General features: G+C 42.7%; 1 protein-coding gene across 2 annotated transcripts in view; it reads right to left on the reverse strand.

Moving 5' to 3' along the window:
- Positions 1-24,570, reverse strand: part of MCC (MCC regulator of Wnt signaling pathway) — a 323,312-nt gene that overhangs the window by 118,595 nt on the left and 180,147 nt on the right. For both annotated transcript variants that reach the window (XM_055435515.2, XM_055435516.2), the window contains one exon: positions 14,024-14,137. In XM_055435515.2, coding sequence (XP_055291490.1) covers positions 14,024-14,137 — 114 coding nt within the window. The remainder of the gene's footprint in view (positions 1-14,023; positions 14,138-24,570) is intronic.

Here is a 24,570-nt window from a genome sequence, read left to right on the forward strand (position 1 = left end):
GTGGCAGGAGGGCAAGGGTAAGACTTCTTATCTACTACCTCCAATGTCCTCTGCTCTCCATAAATCTGCCAGGATCCCAAAGGGTGTAACCCAGAAGCTACTGGACAGGGACACAAAGCCTTTAGAAACAGACAGAATGCTACAAAAGCTCAAGTCAATATTGAAACAGAAGCAGTCAGGAAAGTACGATAAACATGTTGGCAGAAACCATGGCAGGGGCCGCACCTATGAACCACAGCTTGATCACTACGACCGCACTATGCAGGAGCTTCCTGGGTGCTACTCAGTGCTCCAGAAACAAGACTGGAGGCAACAAGGTTGAGGAACCTGCACTGCAGACGTTAGGGAGAAGGTGACTTTCAGAGAAATGGCGATGTGAACTTCTGTTCTTGATGACAAGCCAAAACGTCTGATAACGTCTGCTCAAGGTCCAACACACCGGAAGTCAGTGGACTCCAGAGGCAGGAGGAAGGACAAGCGAAAACCCCATCTCCATGGACATTTCTGAAACACAACTGGGCCCCGAGAGCCGTAAGAATGCTCTTAGCATGAAGTTATGCCTTTCCATCTGTCATCCATGATCCATCACACTTTAAGAGGGACAGTGGAGGTCCAAAAACATGACAGTGTCTCATAGACAGTAATCGTCAGTGAATGAGAAAGGTTCTCTTTTCTCTGGAACATGCTAAAAGCAGAACACCGTGTCTCTCCATTCCTGAAGAATATCTACGAGACTGTGGCTGGTCTTTATTCTCATCTTCAAATTGTGTATGTGAGTGTGTGTGCACGTATGTACTTGCCTGCATTGGCATGTGTACAGTATGTATATATGCGTTATGTATCTGACACTCTCATGAAGGTCACCAGTTCCCCATCTTACAATAATTATGACATAATGAGTGGTCTGACCTAGAACTCACTGATGCCATGACTCATACTTTGCCATCTTGCGGGTCCTTGCTCTGGGGTTTTCCACATTCAGTTCTCTAGGGCTGTAAACTACTGTGAAATGCTTCCCCTCACAAACTCCATGAGCTCTCAACTCTCTGTTAAATTCCCCACTTATTCCTCCTCTTTCAGTCTCTACAGGTCAACAGGCCATCACCACTAGCACCAAAATGGACATGAAACTGCAAAATCCACTTAAAACTGAAGATGTGCAAGAAGAAGGCAGAGGATCAACTGATAACCGCTAAGCCCACTGTGGGTATCCCTGTTGACGGTCAGGAACTACCTGAGAGGTGAGCTCCCATGGGGCTGCCCAGTCTCTGGGGAGACTAGATGGCTGGTGCCCAGATAACAAGAGCAGCTGGTGTCATCCCATCTCCTCCCCACTACCTTGTGTCTAACTGCAAAGTCCGCCCCGAGGGTATGAGTACAAACAAGACACAGCAGGAAGCCCAATGATTCAGTCAGACCAGAATGTGTAGCTTAAAGGAGAGAAAAGATTCCTATCGTCTATTTGGAACTCAGAGGTTCGTTTGGGAGTAGAAGCAAGAACATCTTGGAGGAAAAAATTTTTCAGCTGAAGGCAAAGATAACCGGGTTACACGCCTATATTTTTCCATAAGTATGTTTTTTTCAAAATGGTGGAAAGCCTCTATAATTTAACACTTCCTCAAAAGTAATAGATATGTCTTGATTTTCTAAACTGTCTAAGACACCATGCTGGATGCCATAGGGAGCGTCACTGTGACGTCTGCCTTGAAGTAGAGTGTGGTCACAGCTTCCGAGCAGATTTCTCTGCTGGTGAAAAAGAAAGGGAAATAAGTGGAAAGGTATGAGGAAGAAGCAATGGCAGGATGGTAGCCTACAGATTCTTTTTCCAGTGAAAAGAGCATCTGGGAAAGCATCATCAAAGCTCCTAGTCTCTAGATGAATGAATGACTGAGAAGACAAAGCTCATAGTTGACATTACCGAGCAACCTGGTCAACCACGCTTCACTCATTTCGTGCACACTCGTTATGCCCAGTCCAAGATATGTGGAAGTGCTGCTCTCCAAGCTTGTGAAAAACAAACCCTTGAGCATTTCTAAGCTGCGGTTTGGAGAAAAGTGGAGCAACTCCTACAAAGGCAATGGCACAGGGCAAAACAAGCTATCACCTGCAGGAGCCAAAAGAACTCAACAAAACATCCTTGTTAAACAGCTCCCATTAAGCTGCACAAGGCCAAGCCCAGGAATGGGGCACTTTCGGCAAGGAAAAGTGGAAGATAGGTGGGTGGCCCCCAGGACAGACAAAGGCATCCTGTGAGCAGTCAGTGCCTTCCTGCCCTGGCCACCTCCCACACAAGCAGGACTGGCCTGTTAAAGTGAGGCCCAGTTCAAGCATCATACTCCATCTTGTTACTGACCCATGCCTCTCACTACCCTGAGTTTTCAAGAGTATTTTTTAAACCCAGGAGGTGATTTCAGCTTTTCTGTTTCTCAAGGACACAGGGTAGGTCACACTGTATACTGCAACTCCGTGGAGTTGCAACTCATAGAGTCACCTATGGGAAGGTAGCCCAGTAAAGCCTCATTTAAGAAGGTAAAATAACCATGACAACCAGATAGAAAAAAGAGAATGACTCCTATTACTCCTTAAGGGTTATACACATTCTTAGATTTTAAATGACAAATTTAAGTACATTATAGAAACTTCTAAAGAATGATAAAAAGGTACCCACTTTTTTATAATCCATGAAAACAATCCTTTTTCAAATAACATTCATTTCCCGCAGTATTTTCTCATGTAAGTGGGGCACGGCCAGGACCACACAGGATGTGCCTCACAGAAGCATCAGTGCCCCTGTGGCAGCTGGTGAACCTAGACTCTGGTTCACCTCCGTGCATGCACACGATAGAATTATACGTCTTCTCCCTCTTGAAGCTGGATAAGGCCACGTGACTTGTTTGGTCCAATGAGATATGAGTAAATATATACCTTTTTTGCCTAGAAGCCTTTCGGTACTCCTGCAGGCTTTCCCATATTCCCTCCCCCTGGCCGTGGCTGTTGACAACGCTCCAGACAATAGAGGCTATCAGCTCGGGAGGCTGGGTGAGGACCAAACTACACTCTCCTGCCAACCCCAGGAAGCTCCCAAAAAGAAGCCAAAAAATAAACCTTGGCTATTTAAAGCCACTGACAATTTGGGGGTTATGTGCTATCATTTTATAGATGAAAATGGAATAAATGCACAGGGACTGATTTATTTATCAAAACCCAGATAACAAACAGAATGCTCTGCAGAATCCTCTGATTCCTGAGTATGCCATCAAGGAGCCCTTGATGAGGCTGTCCAGCCAGCCTTCTCCCCTCTCCCCACTCCCAGCTCCCCGACATGTGGGTACATCTCCTTACCATTTACTGAAATGATCTCAAGTGGCAGCAGAGACATCCCCCTTGATCTCCCACCCTGAATCACCTCTGGTGGACTGCAGGAAACCTGACCATTATGCCTCACAATACCAGAGGGGAGCTAGGAAACCCACACAGCTTTCTCCTCAACCCCTGGGGACCACCAAAATAGAAAAGTAGAGACAAGGGGGTATAAAGCAGGGAATTCTAAATCCCTCCAGCTCCTACCAAGCCAACTTTTGTTGCCAAAGTCAATTACGTAGTGACAACTTTCTGAACAGAAAGCAATGGCAGCTTCTTCTAGCAAAACTTGCAAATGAGGGATTCCTTTCTTCTCCTTACTGTGCAGAAACATCTCACACAACTTTAGCTGACCAAAACAAAAAATGGTTTCAAACAATACACTGGTTTTTATTCTTCTGTTATTACAGAGAGGGACATTTGGGGGTTTCCAACTATTTTTGACTGATCCAGCAGTACTGCAGAGCAAGAAAGCCTAGGCTTGAAGCATCTTGTCTGCCATGCATTTCTGGAGGTCAGTATCATAAAGAACCTGGATGTTTCCTGCAACTACAGACTTTCAGTTTGAAAGGCAAAGAAAAAAAACAAAAACAAACAAACTGGAATTAGAGAGGATGGAACGTTGCTTTTCCTGAATTTCATCTGGTGCTTACTACCTCCCCTGAGCTTTTTCTCTAGATTTCCGCTCTTCTATCACGATGATGAAGCAAATTCAAAACCTATATAAATACTTGCCTCTAGCCACATAAATTCATGAAACTGTCTATATGCAAAAATGCTTAATATAGGCAAGCAATATTATCACAATCATCAAGAATAAAGCCCTTTAGGCTCATTTTTGCAATTGGTACAACCCAGGGATAAAGCTGTGAGTCAGCCTTGAGATAGAGTGGCCTGAGAACTTGAGCCCTTGTTGGAAAAATCCTGTGCAATGCAGTGATGCTAAGAAGCTTTATGGTTTTCTTAATGTTCTTTACTGGGTTTTATCTTACTCCGCAGAGGCCACTGATCTTTAATCATCATATTAGTCTCAGTCGTTAGTCCTAAGGGTATTATAAACTCCATTCTTGAAAAATGCAAAGATATCATTCATTTGTTAACCCTCTCTACATCCTGGGAAGGGGGTTCACATCACACTGGATTGATAGCAAATAATACCACTCAGGATATTTCTATCCTCATTCAGAGCCTGTGCCCAGGTTCTCCTGAGCGGTGGGGTGGGGAACCAGGCCAACTAATCAAAGACACTCAGGACCAATGGCAACATCACTGACAAAACTCAGCAGCCAGAGCACAGGACTGAAGAGTATGAGCCAGCAGGGAAGGGGTGGAGGGATGGAGATCCTGGCAAGGAGAAGGCATCCAACTGACGTCTGTGAGGACCTTATACAGAGAAAAAGATGAAAGAAAACACTCTGTCCGATACAGTTAATGAAAACTATGTATGTTTTCTTCCTAAAAGCAGGCAGGAGAAAATTCAGAACACGTGCTTTCTAAAGATAGACAGCTCAGAAATAGAGGGTGGACTCTATTACTACTGACCAATTTCGAAGGGGCTCAGAAGCTTGCTTTATTATCTCTTTCTGTTCAGTTCAGTTCAGTTCAGTTCAGTTCAGTTGCTCAGTCATGTCCGACTCTCTGTGACCCCATGAATCACAGCACGCCAGGCCTCCCTGTCCATCACCAACTCCCGGAGTACACTCAAACTCATGGCCACAGAGTCGGTGATGCCATCCAGCCATCTCATTCTCCGTCGTCCCCTTCTCCTCCTGCCCCCAACCTTTCCCAGCATCAGAGTCTTTTCCAGTGAATCAACTCGTCACATGAGGTGGCCAAAGTATTGCAGTTTCAGCTTTAGCATCAGTCCCTCCAATGAACATCCAGGATCGATCTCCTTTAGAATGGACTGGTTGGATCTCCTTGCAGTATAAGGGACTCTCAAGAGTCTTCTCCAACACCACAGTTCAAAAGCATTGATTCTTCGGCGCTCAGCTTTCTTCACAGTCCAACTCTCACATCCATACATGACCACAGGAAAAACCATTGCCTTGACTAGATGGAAAGGAGTTACTAAAAATAATTTTTGGCATACTAAATGCATAGAAAATATACTGAAAGCATCAAACAAGTACTATATAAGATCTTTGGCAGTTTCCTACCGGGCTGTCCCCAAGATGCTGTTTAATGTTGGTACACATGTATGAACATCTCTGAGCACCTGTTGGATTCGGGAGGGTAGATATATTTAAACTAAATTAAGATGTACCCTATTCCCTACTCTTCTTAAGATCCGCAGGGCAGTCTGGGCATCTTAAAAACAATACAGGATTAATGTGGCTATGTTGTTGTTGTTTAGTTGCTAAATCACGTCCGTCACTGTAGCCTGCCAGGCTCCTCTGTCCATGGGGCCTCTCCAGGTAACAACACTGGAGTGGGTTGCCATTTCCTTCTCCAGGTGATCTTCCCAGCCCAGGGATCAAACCTGGGTCTCCCGCTTGGCAGGCAGATTCTTTACCAATGAGTCACCCAGGAAGCTGTGTATTCCAGTTATGGATTCCCACAAAACCCAGAGCAAATCCTGACTTTTGGTGCTTTCTAGCTACATAATCTCAGGCAAGATACTCAAATTCCTTAAACCTCAATTTCTTCATTTGTAGATGAGAATGTTAAGGTATCTATATCTGAGATCATTATGAGCACTCAATGAGATAACGTATGTGGAATGTTTGCTATACCACCTGGCACGGAGGAGAGCTAAAGTGGGGTGATGATCACCATTGGCATAGGCTAATTAATAGTGAGCAGCACTGTTAATCAGATCCCTCAGGAGGCTGTGATAGACAGACAAAGGTGCCCATATGATCCCCGCATTTCCTTTGTGTGATACCATCTCACTGAGTCTAGGTGGGATGTGTGCCTGCCTTCAACGGAAACAATGCGGCAAAAGTGATGTGATGTCTCGCCCATGATTGCATTACTTTGTAGAAGACTGTCTTGCCAGAAGATTTAGTCTAGGCTCCTTCTCTCCATTGAGGCATTGAGGGGGCAAGCTGCCATGAATCCTGTCAGTTCAGTTCAGTTCAGTCGCTCAGTCGTGTCCGACTCTCCGTGACCCCATGAATCACAGCACGCCAGGCCTCCCTGTCCATCACCAACTCCCGGAGTACACTCAAACTCATGTCCACAGAGTTGGTGATGCCATCCAGCCATCTCATTCTCTGTCGTCCCCTTCTCCTCCCACCCCCAACCTTTCCCAGCATCAGAGTCTTTTCCAGTGAGTCAACTCGTCGCATGAGGTGGCCAAAGTATTGCAGTTTCAGCTTTAGCATCAGTCCTTCCAATGAACACCCAGGATTGATCTCCTTTAGAATGGACTGGTTGGATCTCCTTGCAGTATAAGGGACTCTCAAGAGTCTTCTCCAGCACCACAGTTCAAAAGCATCAATTCTTCGGCGATCAGCTTTCTTCACAGTCCAACTCTCACATCCATACATGACCACGGGAAAAACCATAGCCTTGACTAGACGGACCTTGGTTGGCAAAGTAATGTCTCTGCTTTTTAATATGCTATCAAGGTTGGTCATAACTTTCCTTCCAAGGAGTAAGCGTCTTTTAATTTCATGGCTGCAATCAGCATCCGCAGTGATTTTGGAGCCCAAAAAAATAAAGTCTGACACTGTTTCCACTGTTTTTCCATCTATTTCCCATGAAGTGATGGGACCAGATGCCATGATCTTTGTTTTCTGAATGTTGAGCTTCAGGCCAACATTTTCACTCTCCTCTTTCACTTTCCTCAAGAGGCTTTTTAGTTCCTCTTCACTTTCTGCCATAAGGGTAGTGTCATCTGCATATCTGAGGTTATTGATATTTCTCCTGGCAATCTTGATTCCAGCTTGTGCTTCTTCCAGCCCAGTATTCCTCATGATGTACTCTGCATAGAAGTTAAATAAGCAAGGTGACAATATACAGCCTTGACGTACTCCTTTTCCTATTTGGAACCAGTCTGTTGTTCCATGTACAGTTATGACTGTTGCTTCCTGACCTGCATACAGGTTTCTCAAGAGGCAGGTCAGGTGGTCTTGGAATTCCTATCTCTTTCAGAATGTTCCACAGTTGATTGTGATCCACAAAGTCAAAGGCTTTGGCATAGTCAATGAAGCAGAAATAGATATTTTTCTGGAAATCTCTTGCTTTCTTCATGATCCAGCGGATGTTGGCAATTTGATCTCTGGTGCCTCTGCCTTTTCTAAAACCTGCTTGAACATCTGGGAGTTCACGGTTCACATACTGCTGAAGCCTGGCTTGGAGAATTTTGAGCATGAATCCTATACCCACAAAGAAATTCTTCCAGTGACATGAGTGAGCTTGGAGGTGAACTCTGCCCCAGTTGAGCATTCTGAGAGTTCAGAGTATTCAGTTCTGACAACACCTTGACTGCAAAACTTGCACAAGACCCACTTAAGCCATGCCTGGGATCCTGATGCACAGGAGAGAATAAATGTGTGTTATTTTAAGCCAGTAAGTTTAGGGCAATTTGTTAGATAGCAACAGAAAACTAATATAGACACACTTTGTCTTCTCTATCATATTGGTATTGGGCTCCTTTAATCAGCTCTTCCCTTTCCATCAATATTCTTAAAACTTCACTGAATTATGACCATGTATAATGAACCTTTTTTTATTCAACTACTTCTAGTATCACCATTAGCCATTACTCAACAGATGATGCTTTGATTATGTCTGGTGAACACAAGCACCATTTATATTTTACATTTTAATCACAGCTCTATAATATTTAGAGCTGGTAAAACTTATAAAAGCCACAGAATAGACATTTATACACAGAGTTACTCTTCCACCATCTGGTAAAGCCTCAAATGTGAGTCACCTGCCACGGTGTGTAACGCAGAGAGCACAGTACAAACGTTTCCTTGTTCTTAATTTTTCTTGCATAAATCTCATCTTTATAAAGGTATGAGCCTGGCAAGTTTGATCTTTTTTTCCCCATGTTCTTTCCTGGGTCCTAATATCTGAACTGGGAAGATATTTCCAGTGAAGGGAATAGAGAGTAACTTTTCAATATATTTACTGCAAGAATGCAAGTGAGAGAGTCCATTGATGGTGCTTTGATGTAACTATCAGGGATAAAACCAGCCATCAAAACTATTACATAGCATTGTCTTGATCATAATTAAGCCAAAAGGAAGCTGAATCAATCTCTGACACAGCAGACAAAAAGTGTCCCACGCTTCTCTTATCATCCTCTGCACAAGCTGCTCTGTCATTGAGACTTAAATTTTAATAAAAACCTTCCTGGTCATCTTTTAAAATTCAAGACTGGGGTATAGTCCAGCTTTCAATTAAAAGCACTCACAATTTCTTTTTTCTAATAAAAAAAAAAAAGTTCTCACCAATAAAGACTATTAATAATGGTTGGTGTTACATCATCTTACTTTTTCCTTTAATGCAAAAAACAAACACACAAACAAAACATCACTTGCTCAAAAGAAGGAACCTTAAGAATCAATAACAAAAAAAGGATTTTAAAAAGTTTTAATTCATCAGAATTCACTATTAGAAATTATAATACTGTCTTTCTGTTTTTTTTTCCATCACATATTTCTTACTTTTATAATCAGAAGGAAAATATTTCAAGTAAAGTTTTCACCAAAGTAAAAATTGAAAATTTCTGTCCCTGTAACATCTTCTGTGAGAAAAGAACACTGGTGGCCTTGTCTTGGCTCTGGGCTAGCCTGCTCATCTGACCTTGGGTAAGCAAGTTAACCTCTCTGGGTTGCCTGTCAAATGTGGAAGTAGACTATCTCAAGTACAAAGGGTCTTTCCTCCTTACTTGAAGAGTCTAAGATTATGAGACATTAGTCTTCAAAACTTGCCATAGGTTATTCTAGACTGATGACTGCCTGATTTTTAATCTCTCTGAATTCCCACACAAAATTAGAGAACCTATACATCAAAGATAAACGCTTGGCGATAAGGTGTCCTCTGAACAATGGCATCTGGTCCCATCACTTCATGGGAAATAGATGGAAAAACAGTGGAAACAGTGTCAGACTTTATTTTTTTGGGCTCCAAAATCACTGCAGATGCTGATTGCAGCCATGAAATTAAAAGACGCTTGCTCCTTGGAAGGAAAGTTATGACCAACCTTGATAGTATATTAAAAAGCAGAGACATTACTTTGCCAACCAAGGTCCGTCTAGTCAAGGCAATGGTTTTTCCCATGGTCATGTATGGATGTGAGAGTTGGACTGTGAAGAAAGCTGATCGCCGAAGAATTGATGCTTTTGAACTGTGGTGTTGGAGAAGACTCTTGAGAGTCCCTTATACTGCAAGGAGATCCAACCAGTCCATTCTAAAGGAGATCAATCCTGGGTGTTCATTGGAAGGACTGATGCTAAAGCTGAAACTGCAACACTTTGGCCACCTCATGTGACGAGTTGACTCACTGGAAAAGACTCTGATGCTGGGAAAGGTTGGGGGCGGGAGGAGAAGGGGATGACAGAGAATGAGATGGCTGGATGGCATCACCGACTCTGTGGACATGAGTTTGAGTGTACTCCGGGAGTTGGTGATGGACAGGGAGGCCTGGCGTGCTGTGATTCATGGGGTTGCGGAGAGTCAGACATGACTGAGCGACTGAACTGAACTGAACAATGAAACAGAAGCAGGCAGGGACAGACCAATAGCATCCACAAGACCTGAATGGTGTCTGTGTGGGCAGAAGCAGAGAGAAGGAACAACACTGCTGGACTTGAGAACTGGAAACCCCCAAAATAACCAGTATGAGGGTAAAAGAGGACAGTGAAAAAGGTGGCTTGAAACTCAGCATTAGAACAACTAAGATCACGGAATACGGTCCCATCACTTTATGGCAAACAGATGGGGAAAAAGTGGAAGCAGTGACAAATTTTATTTTCTTGGGCTCCAAAATCACTGCAGGCAGTGACTGCAGCCACGAAATTTAAAGACGCTTGCTCCTTAGAAGAAAAGCTATGACCAACCTAGACAGTGTATTAAAAAGCAGAGCTATCACTTTGCTGACAAACGTCCACACAGTCAAAGCTATGGCTTTTCCAGTAGCCATGTATGGATGTGAGAGCTGGACCATTAACAAAGCTGAGCACCGAAGAATTGATGCTCTTCAATTGTGGTGCTGGAAAAGACTCTTGAGAGTCCCTTGGACTGCAAGGGGATCAAATTAGTCAATCCTAAAGTAAATCAACCTTGAATACTCATTAAGGACTAATGCTGAAGCTCCAATACTTTGGCCATCTGATGTGAAGAGCCAACTCAGAAAAGACCCTGATGCTGGGAAAGACTGAAAGCAAAAGGAGAAGGGGGCGACAGAATGAGATGGTTGGATGGCATCACTGACTCAATGGACATGAATTTGACAAACTCCAGGAGATAGTTCAGGACAGGACGCATGGTGCGCTGCAGTCCATTGCAAAGAGTTAGACATGACTTAGCAGCTGAACAACAGCAGATACACCAGAAAGTATAGGGGGCAAATGGGAGGGGTTTTGCTTGAGTCAAGAGGGAGCGAACAAGGGGCCCACAGTAAGGTCTGCAGGGCCGAAAGCACTATTCCCTATGACCTTTCCAGACTGGCCCCAGGACTCCCTACCAGGAAGAGAAACTGCTGGGAGTAGGATCAAAGTTAAACAGGATGGCATGACAGAGAAAAGCAAAGAGCAGAACTAGAAAGAAGCAGGAGAGGGGACAGAGCTAGGTAGTGTCAGAAAGAAAGACCTGTGAAGAGGAGGAGACAACAGAAGACTGAGCTCTACAAACTGAAAAAGGCCATCTTCAACTCTGCCTCTTAAAAGTTAATAAGAAGCTATTTTTCATGTAAAAATGAAAAACAGAACAGTACTGGGAGCAAATTCCACATCAAGTTATTAGAAAGAAGAAGAAGGGAAAAAAAGAGCAGAATAACATCTCTATAAACCATGAAAGCATGCCACAAAATAGAGAACTTTTCCCATCACAAAAAGTCTCAAACAACAGACTACTATCTCAAAATTAGCCAAAAACTTCAAAAAGATGAAATGACATAAAACACGGAAGAACGTAATTCAAAATTAGAAAAACTCAGAAAGAAGGTAATCAAGTACACACAAGAAATAAAAATGCAGAAAAAACCACTAAGGCAGAAGGCAGACAGGAGGGAATACACACAATGTACACGGCCTAAGAAAGGAGACAGAGATACAGAGAATCGAAGACAGTGCCAGGTATTGGAGACAGGCAAAGAAGATCTAAGATACAAATAGCAAACATCCTTGAAGGAAAAAAAGGCAAGGGAACAAAATATTCAATATTATAATTTTTAAAAAACTCTCTGAAATTAAGAAAAGACTACAAAATATAAGCCAAAGGAAACACAGAAAATGTGAGAATACCAAACCAGAATGACTAAAGATAAGAGTTACTCTAGTAAAATTACTAGAAGGGAGGGAGGAAGGGAGGGAGGGAAGAAGGGAAACGGAGAGAGAGAGAGAGAGAAAGAGAAAGAAATGCTGTGAACGTGCACAGTAGCTAAGTCTCCTGTGAGGGAAACTGAGGTGGATTACTGGGAAACTTTGAGAGCAATGTTCTTTGTCAAAATAGAGCAAAGAAACATACTCAGGTAAAGAAAAGATGAGTCAAGGATTTTACATCCAGGAAGAGTGTCTTTCAATTATAAAGGGCAGAGATAAATCATTATTAAAAAGCAAGAAGCTGGTGAAGATTATTCCTGTGAGTCCTCCCTGAGGAACTCTACTAGAAAGCAAGCTTCAGGCATTAACAAACAGAAGGATGTTGACATGAAGACCACCGTAAACATTAAATATATACTTTACTTGTAGAAGACTAAATGAGGACTAAGAGGAGAAAACGTGGAAGATGTAACCAGCATACGGTCAGAAGGTGTGGATATAGTACAACTGCAAGAAACTGCGGGAATGATGAAAGCATATGTAAAAAACTTTTCAGTAACTGTATTTGTTATGGTAATATGAATATTATTATTTGAGACTGATTGTCTATAATAGAGAATAAAGTAAACCAGTAATTAAGGAATATTCTTATCCAATCATCCTCTGTAAACTTAAAAACGAAGACTATTTTTTATGTATTTTTTGGCTGCACCACACAGCACGCGGGATCTTAGATCCCCAACCACCATGCCGCCTACAGTGGGAGCACAGAGTCTTAACCACTGGGCCATCGGGGAAGTCTCTTGAGCTAACGTTTTGAGTGTGAGAGAAAGGAGATACAAATAAAGTACGGAATCCAAGTAGAAGAATCCCATAGTTTGAATTTAAATTGGAGAGATTAATATGAGCACCTAAGCTATTTTATCTTAACATTTATAAATACTTACATATATAGATAAATAAATAAATGATTCCCTGGCTATGTTTATAAAAGAAGCCCAAAAACAATGACCAGCCTGGAAGCAGTAAGCACCCTTAGCACCCAGACTGCAGTCTGGAAATACCATTTTCCACAAAGAAAAACCAGGTCTATTTACAGAATGCTTAATTCCAGGTTTGGGGGGAGAAATGTACTAGATAATCCTGGAATCATTACTAGGCTAGTGTCAAAAGTTTCAGGAGCCACGTGAAGATGTTCTTACTGGCCAAGGAGTAAACTTTGAGTTTCTACAAGGAAAATAATTACAAAGGACTGACCCAAATATGCTTAAACCCCTAAGTTCATATTTTTTTAAAAATAATTGGGCACTTTCAGAAGATCATAGGTCATCAATTCATTATCTTGAAAAATGTTAAATGAAAAGAATGAAGCATTGATTCTACTTTTCCTTTATGAACTACACCACTGTTTGAATAAATCATAGATGATGGGAAATGTCTCTATAAAAGTATTCCAATTAATAATTGATAAAGAAATGGAAGAAATAAAATACTATGATTTTATGAAGTCCTGATGCACTGGTGAACTTTGGCACTGAGTGTCAATATAGCTGCTAACATCTCTAAAGGCAAAACAACCAGATATTGGGTTGGTCAGAAAGTTTGTTTGGGGTTTTCCCTAAGGTGGAAAAACCTGAATGGACTTTTTGGCCAACCTACTATGACGTGCTTCCCAGTGGAAAAACAAATGCCTTTTACAGTCTCGCCAAAGGGACTGACCATGAATCTGACTGAATCTCTGGGATCCAGGGCCATTTTGCAGGAAATAAAGAGGAGAGAGAACACAGCGAACTGTACCATGGGTAAGCAACCAGCAACATTTGGACTGTGGGAAACTCCATAGATCAGATACTTTTAACAGATTAAGTGTAAAGCCAATAAAGAATGAAGGGAAAACCTGTGGACTGAGAGATTCAAAGTAAACATGTAGTTTTCAAATGGGCAAGACAAAACTGGACTGTCTAGGGACAGACAAATTCCTGTAGCAGACTGTAAAGAAGCAGGAAACACAATGTGAACGTCATGGTAGTGGTCACCTTCAGGGTAGGGAAAGCAGGTTGGGATGAGGACGGACTCCTGGGATGACCAGCAGGTTTTAATCCCTGGACAGTGGTTATGAGGATGTTCGATCATTAAGCAATATTTGTATTGTGGGGATTTCTATATCTGTTTTATGTTAAACAAACAACAAAAAAAGCGACCCTTTCCAGATCCCTCACCTGTGCCTTGGCCAACTTCTTTTCCAGAAGGTCCCGTTCCCGCTCCGTTTGCTGCAGACGTTTATTAAGCTCCACTATATCTCCCTTGAGTGATGCCAGGGCTGCCAAGTGGAGCTGCAGTGACAGGAGGAAAGTAGCACAAGGTTAGACCCTTCAGCAGAAACTCACTTCCGTCCCTTCATTCCCTGTAATTAGTGTGATCACAAAGAAAAGGTGTCATCTGCAGCCAGACACCTTGGGTGATATTAATCTCAGGGGACAATGGACAGAAATCAGGAGTCTTACTGCCAAGCTGGGTTATCTGGTCATCCTGAATGTACCAGGGAGAACCCTATTAAGTGTGGGTGGTGGACCTAATTTGGGATGGTCTAATTAAACAGGGAGCAAAGCTGCTCATCCTATGGGCTTTCCCTGAATTACTCAGCAAGGAAGAGATTAAATGCTCGTGTGGACTGCCTGATTCTCAAGAAGCAAGGCAAAGGCAGGATCAAATTAACTTTTACCTTTGGGAAAATATGCAAGTTGAATGGAGCAATTCAATTTTTTTCAAATTCAATCACTGATATTGCCATGTATCCAGACAGCCCAATGGGCTAAGTAGTAAGAAAAAATGCGAGAGTTCATTGTTTCCAATGCTTTCCTCCTCATGTTGACCCATTAACTTCCTGGCCAGCTCCTCCTTCCTCATTGCCCCCCAGACAGTCTAGAAGACTAGATGATGCTTCTGGCCTCTCAGAGCACAACCAGAACTCTGATAAATCATGTTATGGTGAGAGAAACTGAGAATCCCTTGCTGTACCTTTTTTTCCCAGCCAGCCCTCTCAGAAAAAGCAGTGAGAAAGAACATTCCTCAGCAGATGAGCGAGTGCACCATGCACTTCCAGGATCTCAACCTGCTCAGCTTTCAGGCTCTGCTCATTGAGCTTGGGATGCACACACGCTCACCACACACGTGCCCGCTGTGCTGTGCAGGCGGTTGGCTGGGTTTGTCTTTAACATCTGTTCAACCACGCTCCCGAGCAACACCTTCCCACCTTCCCTGCCCCGAGTCACTACTTCTCTGTCTTCACTGTCGAGCTCCTGGGTGGAGCTCAATTGATGTGACACTTGGGTAAGTGAGGACAAACAGAGCAAACACTCCCTCTTTATAGGAATTTTGTAGCTTCTGCCAGGAGGCTCTGGAGTACGGAGTGAGTAGATAAATATGACCTTACAAGATGGACACTGCAGCGGTATACAACTCCACTTCTCTGAATTTCAGGTTTAGAAAGAGGCTTTTTTCTGCAGCTTGTCTCTCTACACTATATGGTGGCTTGGGAGGCTTGGGGGAGAGTGCGTAGATGAGAAGGAGATGTAGGGCAGAGCTAGGGTTTCATAGCAGTTGTTTGTGAGACGACCGCAACAGTGAGTGCAACTTCACTTAATTGCATGGGGGCTGCAAACCAACAGATCAATAACAGATTTGAAATCAAGAATCGTTGAAATTTAAAAAAGGAAATGTCAGGCCATCTGGTGGTTATTTGTCTTCTCATGCAGGGCTAAGGCTGCTCAGAAAAGGTCACTTTAGGTTTCAGATACCGGGTTTGTGTGATGAATTCTCAGCACAGATACCACAGTGTTCCCATTGTACAATTTTTGGGAGGCTGTCTGGCTCCCAGTGTGGGGAGAGGGATGCAAATTCACTCCCTTGCTTAGCTGGGTTCCCCCTTCTGCCTTTGAACTGTCAATCTGAGAATGTTCCTTCTGCGACAGACACTGTGGTCTGTTATGCAATTATGTCCTGTCTTGGGAGAAAACTCACCTCCTCACCTTTGACAACAAGGATGAAATACATGAAGAGCTCATGTGTTTTTTAAGAAATAAGGGAGTGGAAACAAGAATCCCAACTATGTGAGCCTAGACAGACCTCCTCTTTTGTCTATCTCCCCTCTTACTTCTGGGCCAGACTGCACACAGGAATTGTGAGGGAGATTCAGCAGGGAAAAGCTGACAGAGGAGACTGTATAGGCCCCAGAGACGTTATGAACTGGGCCCAGATGGGGAGACCAACAGAGATGTTACCTCCACCACAGTACAGGGGCAGGGGAGGTTCAGCGGGACACATGTGAGGAGGAGAGTCACGGACTTAGAGAATAACAGCAGCTCTCCAAATGGCCAGAGGATCCATCAGATGTGCTTGTGGGGAGAGTCTCTTCGCTTCCTTGGTTGGAAAATGTCTGTCCATGAAATGAGACTAGATCATGGTTCTTAACTTGAAGATTCCTTAAGAATCTCATGAATGGGATAGGCCTTTCTTCTAGAGAGGAGTATAAACTTGGTGTTTATGCAGTGTTCCCTTTATTAACATGATGAGGCACTCTGAAGTCTAACGATGAACTCCAAACTAAGAACCATCTGGACTAGATGCTAGATCTGTGATCCCGCCTGTTCTGCAGACAGTGTCATGTGTCATGGCCACAGATGTCGGGGTGGGGCAGGCCCTTGGCACACAATATATCCCACATCTGTAGATGAGGATCTGAAACCCAGAGACTGACTTGCCGACCTCGTGTCTCATGGAGAGCTTAGCACGAGAAGCGAGGCCACGTGTACCCTTTCCTCACTTCGCAGTGTTGTACATGATAGTAATGTTCAGGTTAACCTGAATTAATACTTTACTTTTTCTTCTCAATGTTACGTGGCAGCCTGAATGGGAGGGGAGTTTGCAGGGGAATAGACAGTCGTCTATGTATGGCTGAGTCCCTTTGCTGTTCACCCGAAACTATCACTGCTGCTAAGTTGCTTCAGTCGTGTCCGACTCTGTGCAACCCCATGGACAGCAGTGTACCAGGCTCCTCCGTCCACAGGATTCTCCAGGCAAGAACACTGGAGTGGGCTGCCATTTCCTTCTCTGAAACTTTCACACTATTGTTAATTGGCTATGCCCCAATACAAAATAAAAAGCTTTCAAAAAAAAAGAAATATTTTGAGAAAAAAAAAACTCAGATGAATATATAACAGAAAAATAAACTAGAAAGATGGCATTCGAACTTTTTGGTGGTGGCCTCTTGGTGGTTTCAAACCCTTTTGGGATAGTTTTTAATACATTTTTGTTTTTCTTTTTTAGGAGAAAGAGACTTCTGTGTTAAAGAAACAAGAGTTGTGATAGTGTCTTCTGCAAGTGAAGGTTGTAGCATAAAAACCATAGATGTTTTCTATTTTCCTTCCCTGCTACATTTTCTCTCTCTGTCCACCAGCAATTCTGATAGAAGGCAAAACTTAAACCAGGTAGAATAGACACACACCGCTTATTGTCACTGACATGTGTTTAGCAGAAGCTAACTACAAAGGCTGAGAGGTCCAGTGGGGAAAAAAGTTTGCCCACAAGTTGCAAGATGAGTTCCGAAGGATCAGACTGACCGACCCCTCTCTCACCCCCATGACTAAGTATGGGCCAAGTTCCGTTCCCAGCATAAGAGAGCAAGAAAATGTATGATATTTGGAGTCTGTGCTAGTCTCTTCCCCACACACCTTTCTCTTTATGGTCAGGAACAAGATCCCGCTTTTTGATTGGTCACACTCCTGACCAGTTAAAATATCCCAGTTCTCAGGCCCCTCTGCAGTTGGAGTTAGGTGCAGCCATGGGACAAAGTGCTAGCTAAGGAGACAGAAGCCGAGGTATACGGGAGTTCTCGGAAAATCCTTTTGAGGGAGGCCATGTTTTTCTCTTTCTCCAGCTTTGCTGCTTGGTATATTAACATGATGGATGGAGCTCCAGCAGCCATCTTGTTTCAGAAAGATGAGGTCCATACTCTATGCAGTGGAAGGTGCCTAAATCCCTAACAACTGTGTAGACCCTAGCAGCTCTAAATTGCCTAATTCCAGACTTCATAACACAATAGCAAGAACAGAACCTCTGCTGTATAGACCACTATTATGTGGAGATATTCTTGCAAATGAAGTGGATTAATTTACAAAGAACCAGATAACCTTGGGTTCACATCTCATTTGTTACTTGTTGAATTGCCTTTGAACAGCTGATTTCATCAGTTTGTGATGGGGTGTCAAACGGGCAAAGAAGATGCCATCCATAAAATGACCAGCACAGCATGTGAAGCCAAGTGACCAGCAGTGTCTGGAACCAAGTAAGCACTCGACGGACATGCACTTCCTCTTTCCCTGCCACCTTCTAAGTCACCAAGTTTCAAGTCAACAACCTTCTCAGACTAAGCTTCACCCTAGGTAGTGAAAGGTCCATTCAGATGAGGAGGTAACACAGTCCTGTCTTGGAGGCACACTGCCCGGTGGTTAACAGCACAGGGACGAGAGAATGCAGCTCGTTTGTGGACTCTGCTGAAATCCCAAGGCTTAAAGAGCTGACTCTCAAGCTTCTTATTTCTCTGTGAAATTTTAACCCAAGGCCTTTCAGCAGTATTGCAATGGGATCACGACACTTCCTTACACAGTTTTGGGTCTAGCACGTGAAGGATATAAGTCCACACATACTTCATATTTCTGGAGATCAAAGACTCTGATTCCCTAAGCTGTTTTGAGCCCAGCTTCACATCCATTTTACAGCGTGTATCCAAATGAAAGTAAACCACCTGGAAATCTGGCTTCAAGACAACTGTCAAAATGGTTGTTATTTTTGGATGAAACATTACTTGACTAATACTTCACAGTTTAGCTGGTGGTAAAGACAAGCTTGTGTAGCCTCTGACAGATAAGGTGTCCAGCTGCCGGGGGCTGAGCGGGGAGCGCGCAGTGCCTTGGTGACAGCCTCTCCAGTGCTGCTCCTAGGCTCTGTGGCTAGATGTGCTTCCTGTTAGCCATTAGCCAGGAGACAAAGGGCTTCCCACTTCCTAAGATGCCCTTTTAAGCCAGCAACACAATGACTCTAATGAGCCCCCAGGAGCCTCGCTGTGTATTTATGGTTATACGGTGCTTCTTCATCTTGCTACTACGGGCAATAAAAACAACGGAACACAGGCTGGCTCTTTCCTGGTCACTTGGCACCCTCCTGTGCATTACCCCGCCGGGTCTCCATCACACCTCACCTCTGGCCTACAAGGAGGCTATGATTCCCTGTGTGCTAGGAACCAGTATTTTCCCCAAGGACCACAGTGAAAGGGTCCCAGAATGGGGATTGCAGCTGTCAAACTCCAGGTCAACGTTTTACCCATCTTTCTGGGACTTGGGTCTGCTCTTTTACGATACTGCCATCAAAGGGACCAAAGGCTTTCACAGTTTCACCTGAAACAGAGGAATGAGTTCATCCCTCAGTTTCCATCCAAAGACCTCAGAACACTAACAGTGAGATGGCTGGGCTGGCCTTCCACCACTGCCTGGGCAGGTCAGCTCACTCAGAGCAAACCGTGCTTGTTCATTCTTTCTCCTGTACTTGGTCTGCCGACACGACACGCTCCTGTAAGCCATTCGCTGCCAGGGAATCTTATTTCCTTCCCCCCAGTGATGATGGGAACATCCACCCTGGCCTTCTAACTGGGCCAGATGCCCTCCAGCTACAAGGTATTTACAATTTTTGTTCATGTGTGACTGAAGACAGTGGGTAGTGCCAACCTCTTTGACTTAGTGAACTGTTCTCTTCCTTAAAGGGGAAGAAGTAAAGGCAACTGAACTTTACTGAACACACATTCCTTTTTAAAAGAAACAGACTTAAAAAAATTTATTTAAAACTAACAATAGTTAACCTACTATACGCTGAACACATATTTTGACAGGTTCTACACTAAGTTACTAAGTGATTTCTGCATTTTACCTAATTCAATCAGCTTCAGGGTCCTGCAAAAAAAAAAAAAGGGCATTGTCACAACCCCAATGCCAAGCTCTGGGAATATTTTAAGAATCCCAGGCAATGTGATAGTAGTAAGTCATAACATTAATAGTTATCATTTGCTGAATGTTTATTGGGTACCAGGCACTTGGGCTAAGCACAATTCATGTGGTATCTCATTAAACCCTCACCTCCTTCTGACAAATGAGGACCAAGTCACACAGCAGACATAGGAAATCAGCCCAAGGGCAAGAAACTGAGAAACAGTAGAAGAGATGATAACAGAGACTCTCCACGCTCTGTCTGCTGTGTGCCTTGCTGGCACTTCCAACTCAACACGCCACTGCTCTCCTGGTTTGCAGGACACACATGTGTACATGTGTAGGTGGGAGGGCAGGTGTGCACACTGGCAGGGTGGGGTCATGGGGAGAAGCAGGGCAGGCAGAGGTGGCAGGGCAAGCCCTCTAGCAACAGTGATGAAGCTTGGGGCTGGCAGTCAGCTCAACTCAGTGTGAATCTGGGGTCTCTAACTTCAGGTGATTTTTCATCCTTTGGTTTGTATCAGAGGGCCCTGACCCTGAGTTCTGTGCTTGGGGCTTTGCACATTTTATTTGCCCAATGGTCGCAGAATGGATTTGCTGAAGCAACTGCCCAAGGAAGCTTCATTATATATAGAACCAATCCGTAACAATCTTTTCCCCAGAAGTTGAAAGAGCGCTCAGAATCACACACAACCTTATGGCTGGAAAGGGAATTCAAGAATGTCTAGTTCAATTCCTTCATTGTAAGGACATTAAACAGAGTCAGAGAAACAAGTTTCACCAAATTGAGATTTCCTCACTCCCTCTCTGGAGGCTTCCTGCTCTCTCCTATGGCAATCCTGGAGCTCTCGGGTAAACGTCTACAACCCAGCCCTGTCCCTGAAAATAGCAGGAGGCATCTGTACATGAGAAAGCAACCTCATTCAGCTCCTCTGTGAGACTCCCCACAACCCGCACATTCTAATTCAGATACAGAAAGAACAAAATCCCTCGCAAAAGGGGAGCGTTCCCTGACAGATGGACACAATTGGGCCTGTTCAGTGGCTTCCAGGACTGGAGGATTCCTATTAACTGCCAGAATTTCAGCTAGGGGCACCTGCTGTGTAATATTTCAAGAAAGAATGCTCATAGCCTTGAAGCTTAAAACTCATTAAACACCATCTACAAGACTGCCCTGCTGAGTGCTCATCACTTTTTTGCTGTCCTAGACCAACTCAGAGAACACTAGCTTTTTGTTTTTCATTTTACCTGATTTCATTGGTCAGTGATCCCTGAGTTACTTTATAAATCTACAGTGAAATTCAGTTGTCGAAACAGCACTCTGTCCCCTTCAACATGGTAGCACTAAAATACCATCTGATAGAAAAACTGATCACCTTCAAGAGTACCTGATGTAGGTGACGATGCCAAATCACAAAGCAGGAACCAAGTACTAAGTGTGAATACAGCCACATCATCATTCCTGGGATCCTCCTAAGGCAATTCTTCCCTTGCTTCAAATCAATGGCTGGGGGAGAAGGCTGTCAAGGAGAGGAGGTATCCAACACTGACCCTCTCAACTTTGAAGATAACCCTCAATCCCACTCCATCTGCAAATATATGCTCCTCTAAAAATAAGTCACATTGAATTTGCAGATGGCCGTGGGTATTATACTCCTTTTGCCAGTATGAATTCTTCCAATCCATGAACACAATGTATTTCTCCATCTGCTTAGTCTTCAGTTTTCTTTCATCAGTGTCTTACAGTTATCTGAACACAGGTCTTTTACCTCCTTAGGTACGTTTATTCCCAGGTATCTTTTTTTTTTTTGGTGATGTGATGGTAAATGGGATTATTTCTTTAATTTCTCTTTATTATAGTTTGTTGTTAGTACATAGAAAAACAGATTTTTGTATATTAATTTTGTATCCTGCAACTTCACTGAATTCATTGATGAGCTGAAGTGGTTTTCCGGTGGCATCTTTAGCATCTGCTATGTATAGTATCATGTTATCTACAGTGACAGTTTTACTTCTTCCCTTCCAGTTTGGATTTCTTTTCTTTCTTCTTCTTCTTTGATTGCTATTGTTAGGATGTCCAAAACTGTTGAATAAAAGTCAAGGGTGGGTTTCCTTGACTTGTACCTGATCTTACAGAAAATGCTTTCAGCTTATCACCATTGAGTAGGATGTTAGCTGTGGGTTTGTCATATATGGCCTTCATTATGTTGAATTACACTCCCTCTGATCCCACTTTCTGGAGAGCTTTTATCATAAATGATATTGAATTGTGTCCAAGACTTTTTCTGCATCTATTGAAACCATCATACGGTTTTTATTCTTCAATTTGTTATTGTGACGTATCACATTGGTTGATTTGCAGATATTTAAAAAATCCTTGCATAACACCTAGAGAAAACATTTTTAAAATTTGTATGGAAACACAGAGGACCCTGACTAGCCAAAACAGTATTGAGAAAGATGAAGAGAACTAAAGGAATCATGCTCCTTAACCTCAGGCTACACTACAGTGCTAGTCACCAGGACAGCGTAGTACAGGCACAAAGAGACACACAGACCGATGGAGCAGAAGGGAGCCCAGACACCACGCAGACGCTCACGGTCAAGTCAAAGTTGCCCACGGCAAGGAGGAAGCACACGCAGCGGGGAAAGACAGTCCCTTCAGCAGGCGGCGCCGGGAAAGCTGAGCGGCTCCATGTAAAAGTATGAAACTGGGAATTTCCTTAACACTATGTACAACAACAAACTCAAAATGGATTAAAGACCTAAATGTATGACTGGAAACCATAAGCAGAACACTCTTTGACATACATTTTAGCAATATATTTTTTATCCCTCTCCTAAAACAAAAGAAATAAAAGCAAAAATAAACAAGTGGGACTGAATTAAACTTAAAAACTTTTTCATAGTAAAGGAAACCATTGACAAAACAAAAAGACAACCTACAGAACGGGAGAAAACATTTGCAAATGATATGCCCAATAAAGGGTTAATATTCAACATATATAAATGGCTCCTACAACTCAACATCAAAAAAACAAACAACCCAATTAAAAAATGGGCAGAAGAATTGAACAGACATTTTTCCAAAGAACAACGCAGATGGCCAACAGGCACATGAAAAGATATTCAACATCGCTAAGAATCAGGGAAATGCAAATCCAAACCCCAATTGGATATCATCTCACATGTTTCAGAAAGGCTATCATCAAGAAGAACACTAATGTTGGCAAGACCATGGAGAAAAGGGATCCCTCGTACACTGTGGGTGGTGATGCAAATTAGTGCAGCCATTGTGGAAAAGAATATGAAAGTTTCTCAAAAAACTAAAAATAGAACTACCAAAGGACATAGCACTTCCATTCCTGGGCATACACATTAAAAAAAAAAAGTTCAAAAAGATATATGCAATTTAATGTTTATAGAAGTATTATTTACAATTGCCAAGATATGGAAGCAATCTAACTGCCCATCAACACAAGAATGGATAAAGAAGATGATATATATATATATATATCATCTTCTTCATCTATTTCTTATATATATACACAGATACATACACAATGGAATACTACTTAGTCATGAAAAAGAACAAAGTTTTGTCACGTGTGAACAAGGTGGATGGACTTGGGGGGTATTATGCTAAATCAAGTAAGTCAGACAGACAAAGACAAATATATACGACATATACAGAATCTAAAAAATAAAACAAACTAGTGAACAGAACAAAAAGAAGCCAACTCACAGACTCACAAACACAGAGAACATCTGTGATTGCCACTGGGGAGAGGAGACGGGGTAAGGGCAGTGCAGCAGTAGAGGATGAAGAGCACAAACCATTAGGCACAACAGAATCTATGGGGATATACTGTATAATATAGGGAATAGCCAATATCCCATAATAACTATAAATGGAGAACAACCTTTAAAAACTGTGACTCACTACACTGTATACCTTATATAACATTATGTATCAACTATACTCAATACTATGTGGGAGCTCAATAAAAAAAAATCACAATTTTTATTGGAAATAACATTAGCTATTATGTGGACGTGTTCTATTGCTATTGCTATATTTAAACCATGTGACATGCACTTTCTCAGTTATTCTTCATATAGCCTTTGGAATAAGTCCTATTGTTAACCTCAATTTAAAGAGTCAGGAATTGAGGTTTAGAAGTTCAGTAACTTGTCAAACAAGTAAGTGGCAGAGCTAGAATGAAAAGCAGGTCTGTCTGACCCCAGACTCCGTTCACAGTCACCATGCCTCATGCTTTGCGACAGAATATCCTAGCGCTCCTGAGAGCCTTTCAGATCCTGTCATGAAACTGCTGAGAAGATAGGGTCTCAGAAAGGTCTTTTTATAGAGGGGAGAAAGCAGATCTGCAAAATTAGAATGATGGAAAGGTACGAAAACTTTCCAACACTTGAGAAACAAAAGATGATTCAGCTGATATCAGACCCAGGAAAGAATCAGACAAAAGTTAATCTCCAGCCATTTCCATACTATGGGGGAAAATTAAAGAGGGAAATATTGTAGTGTAGGAGAAAAAAGCTAATTATGCTAACTAAATAGTATGTGGGAGGAAAAGTTACTTTAACTGAAAGATCTTAAAAAATCTAAACAAAATTTTACATATATATGTATATAGTTTAAAATTTATTATACAGTAGTTGCTAGTAAAAATAAGTCACAGCATTTTCCACTAATAAATTCTTACTTTTTTGTG

The sequence above is a fragment of the Moschus berezovskii genome, chromosome 9 (assembly GCF_049115385.1).
Source record: "Moschus berezovskii isolate FMDL1 chromosome 9, NW_MosBer_1.0, whole genome shotgun sequence".
Lineage (NCBI taxonomy): Eukaryota > Metazoa > Chordata > Mammalia > Artiodactyla > Moschidae > Moschus > Moschus berezovskii.